Raw genomic sequence first — 7,119 nt, 5'->3', positions numbered from 1 at the left:
CTTTTAAGAGCCATATTCCCCTCACATTTTATTTCCTTTGTGTTCTTTCCTCGGTCTTCTTTCCTTTGTTGTTTTTTTTTATTTAGTGGAAAACGTTAGGGGGAAGTTTAGTATTGTTTTCACCTCCCATCAGATGATCGCTGCTGAGTTCTTTCTACCTCACGCAACTTCTCCGCAGTACGTTCTGGGGGCAACCCCCCGCCACTGCAGCCTAACTCGCGCTCTCCCGCTGCCTTTGGCGGTACGTGCAGCCACGACGGGCAAGCCCATGCCCCATTACAGCCCCTTCAAAACAAAGCCGCACTGCAGTCCCCGGGCGCATCCGCTCGCTAAAGAGCCGGCCCAGCGCAACGGCCCTTCCGTCGGGCCGCCTGCCCCGCAGCGCACCTGCTCCGGCGGCCGGGCACCCCCCCTAACCCCAGGCCGCCCACCGCAGTGCCCCGGCCCCTCAGTCCCTCAGCCTGCCCCGCTGTCCCGGCGTGCCCTGCGCGCCCGCCCAGTGCGGCGGCGGAAGCCGGAAGCGCAGCGGCGGAAGTAGGGCTCAGCTGGCGGGGGGGTGTCGCAGGTGAAGCTGGGAAGCGCGGAGCCATCTTGGTGCCCGCGCCGGGCAGAGACCCACTGCTGCCGCCGCCGCGCCAGGACAGCGAACCGCCACCGGGCCGGGCACGGGGGGGCGTCCGCGCGCGGGGCCCCGCCGGCCATGGGCACCTAGAGCCGCGGGGTGCAACCGCGACGGGAGCGGTGGCGGCGGCGAGGAGGAGAAGGCTAAGGCTGCCCCCCGCCCCTACTCGCCGGCCACCAGAGCCGGGCTCTCCCTGCCTGCCGCCCCCATGAGGCCGGAGCCGCTGCCCGCCGCCCGCTGGCGCCGGTGACCAGCCGCCGAGAGGTCGCGCCGCCCCCGCCGCGGGCACCCTGGCCCCGCTGGGCCGTTTTTAAGCCTTGGCGAGCGGGAGGGAAGTTGTGTCCCCCGCCGCCCCTTCCCGCCCTCCCTCCGGTTCCTGCGCCGAGTGAGACAAGCACGACCCCGGAGCGCTGCCCCGCCGCAGCCCCCTGCTGTGCCCCGGCACCCCCGAACCAGCCGGCCCCGCCCCCGCCCCGGCCGGCGCCTGGGACCCCGCCGTGCCCGGCAGCACCTGGCCCGCCCGGCGGCCCGCGGGGGCTGGCGGCCGCCCCCGCCTCAAGTACAGCTCGTGGACATAAGCATTTTTTTAACTTTTTAAGGAACTTGGAGGGTTTTTTCCTTGTTATTGGTTGGTTGTTTTTTTTCCCTGCGATTTTTATGAGCTTCCCCTGCGTCGCTTTCCTGCTTCTCCCACCTCGGCCAGCACTGGCTCTCCGCTCCTGGCACTGTAGGATGGGGATCGAACCAAAACTGAGGCGTTAAGTCTCGCAGGAGCCCGCCAGGCCATCCACCTGTTAAAAAGTGAGCAGTGCTGTGCCTGCCTTTCTTCTTTTCCCTTCGCGTTGCCTGTCGGATGTGATGGAACTCATGTTCGCAGAGTGGGAGGACGGGGAGAGGTTCTCGTTTGAAGACTCGGATCGCTTTGAAGAAGACTCTCTTTGTTCCTTCATCTCTGAGGCAGAGAGCCTTTGCCAGAACTGGAGAGGATGGAGGAAGCAATCCGCTGGACCCAATTCTCCCACTGTCAAAATGAAAGGTGAGGTCGCCCGGCTTCATTGGGATGCTCCTGGGGGTCGTGGGGCAAGGGTGGTTGGCAGGCGAGGAGATCTTCAAGAGGACTGTCAAAGCTGAGAAGAGAAGGTACCTGTGGGATCATCATCGGGATGATTTTTGACCCAAGTGAAACTGAAAACATACAGGGGGTCTTAAGTCAAAGCTGTCTTTTGGGGAGATTTCACTTGCATGCGCTCTGTAGTATTGTAGTGCTGCTTTTCTGAGGAGGGTTTGTGGGCTTGCTCTTGGGAATCTGGGAATGGTTTTCTATAAACAAACTACTGACTTGGCTGGGAATAGCTATACATAGGTGCCCACTTGCTCTGACTGCGATACACTAAGGTTTCATTGCAGTTTTTGTACCTGCTGTAAAATTCCTTGTGTAGAGGCATGCGAGCCATCATTGTATAGAGCAGTCTACTTTCCTTGCCTGTCTCTTGACAGTTCTCTTTTTTTCAAGTAAATCAGCAAACTTACTTTTGCAGTAGTAGAGCAAGAGGGCCTTAAGGCTGTCACAAAGAAGTCGGCAAAACCACAGTGTGCCTGCTTCAAGAGTTGTTGTATTTCCTTTCTTTTGATAGTAATTTATTTTTAATAGTAGGCAGGAAAACAGATAATATTAGCAATTAAAAATTATTTAAAATTACCACATAGCTACTAATTCTTTGCTTGATTATTGTGTTGTGTTTTTTTTCTAAAGTGAAACGTAATTTCTCTTTTATCTTGATGCATCTTGACCCTAGAATTTAGGTGGAGTTTACAGCAAGCAGAACCAGATATAGAGTTAACAGAAATTACACAAGCCCTTTCTACTTCCTTTTATCTTCTTTCTTTTCTTTCAGCCCAGTGTCAGTACTTTTCCTGTTATTGCTGACCTTTGTGACCATCACCTGCCTTATAAATGTTTCCCTATCTGGAACTGCAAAACTTCGTTCTCTTCTGAATGTTGGCCTTATGTGAACAGAGAATGTAATTCATATTGAGTCGTGCTGAAATCTGGCCGTGGTATGCTGTTACAGCATATATATTTATATATATATATGAGATAGATGTTCACTTGTCACGGGATTAGGACCAGAAAGTACACTTTCCATTAACCACAGGCTTTCTGGAGCAGCTCAAGTTTTAAATCTTTAATATGTTTGAGAACTGTCCCTAGTCCCAGGTATGTAACTACCTGTGTCTCCTGAGTAGTCAAGATTAGAGTTGAGAGTAGGATGGAAACTTTAAAAAAACCTAACCCAAAACAAGAGGGAGAGAGAAATGCTGAAAACATGTCCAAGTTGGATAGCTCTCTTGGATCCTGCTGCCAGGACACATTTGTTTTGGTATGGAACAATCTACTGGTGTAAAGACGGGGAATAGTGTTGGCGTTGTGTTTTTTGAAGCTGTGAATCCAGTGATGCAGAAATAAGCATCGGGCACAGGGCCAATCATAAACTTCATGTTTTGCTTTAAGACTTGTTGCATATGTGTTGTGGCTTAACCCTAGCCACCAATTAAAGCACCACACTGCTGCTCACTCAGTTCCCCCTCTGCCCCAGGGGAGAGAATCAGAAGAGTAAAAGCATCAAAACTCACGGGTTGAGATAAAGACAGTTTAATAAGTAAAGCAAAAGCCATGTAGACAAACAAAATTAACCAAGGAATTCATTCTCTACTTCCCATCACAGGCAGGTGTTCAGCCATCTCCAGGGAAGTGAGGCTCCATCACCATTAACAGTTACGTCCCCCCCCCCTTCCTCCTCCTTCCCCCAGCTTTATACGCTGAGCATGTCATATGGTATGGGCTATTCCTTGGGTCAGCTGGGGTCCACTGTCCAGGCTGTGTCCCCTCCCAGCTCCCAGTGCAGCCCCAGCCTGCGAGGAGCCCAAGAGGCCTTGACTCTGTGGAAGCACTGCTCAGCGATAGCCACAACATCCCTGTGTTACCAACACTGCTTTCAGCACAAATCCAAAGCATAGCTTGTGCTAGCTACTATGAAGAAAAATAACTCTGTCCCAGGAAAAAAACAGCACAATATGTTAACTTGCTGGATAGGGGCTGAAGTTTTGAAAATGTGAAAAGAAAGACAGCTCTGGTTTGGCAGAGGTGTATGAAACCGGTTTGTTCAGATCTACAAGTCAGACTGATGTTTGAAAAGGTGATAGTTCTTGCTCAACTTCTGAGATGCTTTTAGCCGACTGTTCTCCACTGTATGATTGTGTGTTTTTCTGGGTCTTGGCCTAGTTCCTTCAGCTCTCTTGACCGATTTAAAAACAAGCATCAATTGCGTGCTCTGCTGTCATCCACTTGTTGCATTAAAATGAAAAATCACTTAAGTAGATTGCATGTATTTGCAGTCCTCAGTGTCTTTTGTGACATGAGAAACACAACAGCTAACGTTAATGCTGTGATACTTGTAATTATTTACACCATATTGAGATATGGCTGTTCCGTGTTCTGCAGACCTGCATAGGCAAGGGTTGTATTGCTTGTACTCGGTTTGCATTTTTTAGGTTTTATCTGTTGAGAGACTTAGTTCCTTTGTACAAAAGTTTTACTTCAACAAGACAGACATTGTGAAAGGATACCCTTGCCTGCTTTAAGGCCTTTGCTAGCAATTCCCAGGCTCTGGCCAGAGTTATTTTGAGAAGTATGTGAACATGGATTTGCTGCCTAAATAATTATTTATCCACTCTACGAAGTCACATATGATATTACCAACATGGAACACTTGCAGGTATTTACTGCACACAGTGTGTTGCCAGCAAGTCTGGTCTGATGAGGGATCCGTCATCATCTGGGATCTCCTTGGATTTAAGAACTCCTGTACCAATTTAATGATTTTTTAACACTTCTTTTTGACAGTGTTTTTGTAGTCAGAAAAAACAGTTTGTATTGAGAACTTGCTGGGTCCTGAGGCTGTCAGTTGCAGTGAGTCTTCTAAAATGTGATCATTCTGAATTGAGCTGTGTGGTTTTGTTTCCACAGTTTACCCATTTTGCAGTGATTTGTGATGTATTTGTGTATGTAAACAAAAAATGGGGTAGACACTGAGTTCTTAAGTGTTAAATGCTAAGGGAAAGCAAGAAGAACTGTATTCTGTTAGCCTTGTCGTCCAGTTTGGAGCTCAGCCTGTATTTTGATTTGGAATGAGCCAGACAAGTTATGTAATAGAAAGGATTTCTAGCGTTTTCAGTTGTTTTCACTTTGTCCTTGTGAGCGTCCAGTTCTTCATTAATTAGTTCAAAGAGAATTCCCCTGAGACTGATGGAAGTGCTGTTGGCTGGGGAGTCCTCTTAAACAAACTACCCGCATGCACTCTGGGTATGGCTTGCTTTCTTCTTGCACCTTTTTATAGTAGTCTTGGGTATTTTTAATATTATGATTGTTCTTACTGTGAATTTAACAATAAGATTTGGGGTAGCTTGTTGCAGATATATACAGTATTCACTGCAGAGAGTTGCCACAAAGTTGAGTTGACTTATGTGTCAGTCAACCCGCCAGCTTGCTAGAAAGATGACTGAGTTTCTCTAATACAATCCTTGGAATGGAATTCTTTATGAAATCTGGTATCTTGAGTAGTTGTCTCAGAAAAACAGGACTGTAACTGGTTAATTTTCCCTCATCTAATTTTCACTATGGTAAAGTCCTCTTACAGTCCTTGTATATGACTGTCTAGAAAGGAGTTTTCTCTTTAAATGTAAAATTGCTAATGTGAAGGAGGAATGCATTGTGTCTGCTTTATGGATGCCCTTAGATCTTGAAACTGCTCTCAGTCTCCACTGATTCACCTGTACTGAAATCTCAGAGTAAACTTCAGCAAAGCATGTCAATTTTGGGAATACCAAGAGTCCTCTTAGAATTTTGAACATTTATTTTAGGAATGACTTGTTCTCTTGTTAGACTGCCATGATTGCTTGTTTTTACCCCTTGTTTTTTTCATTTTTAATGAGGTAGTGCTTGTAACTTATAATTGCCAGTATTAGAATTAATTGCATTGATTAGAAGCTTTCAGCAGTACTAGGCAGACGGGGTCTTCAGCTCTGAAGTTAAGGTGAATGGATGTTTTGATGAACAATGTCCATGCAGTGTATTCAGAACCGTCTGGTTCCCTGAGTCTGTTTGTGGCTCCAACTCAATTTCTTCCATATCAAATTATGTTCCACCAATTTGTTACCTTTCTACCAGTAAATGAATGTACCCATTTGCCTTTTCTCTGCTTTTCTGGACAGTATTTTCTTTCCCAGAAACCATTATAAAAGCCGTTGTGATAGTCTCATTTATCTTCTCACTTTTTAAAGCAGTTGTATTTTTCATTGGTAATTGAAATAAGTCTAGTGTTTCTGCAAATGTTTTGTTATCCGTTGTCTTCACATAAGGATTTTTGTGACAGAGGTCTTAAGAGTACACTCATTATCTCTCCAAACCCACTGGTGGCTTTGTTTCTTCTTGAAAGCTTCTAAGCTCTTTCCCACCCTTATTCCTTTCTATTTCACAGTTTCTGAAGTATAAATGTTTAGCAAACACTTAAGAAGTTGCCATAAATACTGTAGGATTGCTAAATGGTGTGTTCACAGTATTTTTGCTCAGTTTGTATTCATTCATTCACACCAGCTTCCACTGGAAGCGTGCTGATGAGTTGTGTTGAAACTATTCTCAACAGGCAGCTAGTGAAAAAGCTGGATTATTTTTTTCTTTCCTTTACTGTGAGCTTGAACCATTGTAGACCGTATTGCAAGCCTCCCTCAGACTTAACTAAGGATTGATGCAGGCAGTGATCATCTAGAAAACGTTCTCATTATCCAGCCCCAGAGAGTTTATGTTCTTCCAAACTGTTAGGAGTGCCCACAACGTTAAGTTCTGGGCACAATGCCTCAAAAAGACAAGCTGTAAGAGAGGGAGTCACTGGCAGACAATCAACAGAGGCTGAGCTGAGGATATGATGGGTTTAGAGAGACAACCTGATCAAACTCTGAGCAGTGTCTACACTGGTAAAATGCAAGTGACTGAGTTTCATTAATTTATACAGACAAAGAATAAATGGCTTTGCAACACTTCATCCTCAGGATTGCCGGTAACTAATAAAGTTAACACTTGCTCAAGCAGTAATTGCAGAAAACAGCAGGAGAAATGTCTCTTTCAAATTCATACTGTGCTCTTCAGACTCTTGTTCTTTTCAGAGAAGAATGTTGGTGTCATCCAAAGTGTGTCTGCTCCTTGAGCCTGGTGAAGCTGGAGCTGAAGACTTGCCGTGGTTTGCTGCCGTTTTGCTACTATTACTGTGTGTTATAAAGTTACTACTGATTTTTCCTGCCCCCCGTGTTATTTGTGAGGTAGCTTATGTAATCAACTCACACTTCTGGGAGGTACAAGTGTATTATGTCTTGTTTGTTGTGTTTTTTTTTAATTTAGTACAACATGATAAATCTGTTTTAGCCCAAATATATTTTGATATATC

The 7,119-nt window shown here is 46.2% G+C and overlaps 1 protein-coding gene across 4 annotated transcripts in view; it reads left to right on the top strand.

Annotated features, from left to right (window-relative positions):
- The first annotated feature begins 586 nt into the window (after window positions 1-586).
- The window catches only part of ZSWIM8 (zinc finger SWIM-type containing 8), a 63,082-nt gene continuing 56,549 nt past the window's right edge, over window positions 587-7,119 (top strand). For 2 of the 4 annotated variants that reach the window (XM_080401169.1, XM_080401168.1), the window contains exon 1: window positions 587-1,658. In XM_080401169.1, the coding sequence (XP_080257295.1) occupies window positions 1,481-1,658 (178 nt within the window). In that variant the 5' untranslated portion in view covers window positions 587-1,480. The remainder of the gene's footprint in view (window positions 1,659-7,119) is intronic. The other 2 variants (XM_080401166.1, XM_080401167.1) reach the window with 2 other exon arrangements.

Source organism: Falco punctatus, assembly GCF_963210335.1.
Source record: "Falco punctatus genome assembly, chromosome: 9".
Lineage (NCBI taxonomy): Eukaryota > Metazoa > Chordata > Aves > Falconiformes > Falconidae > Falco > Falco punctatus.
This window is presented reverse-complemented; position numbering and strand designations above follow the sequence as displayed.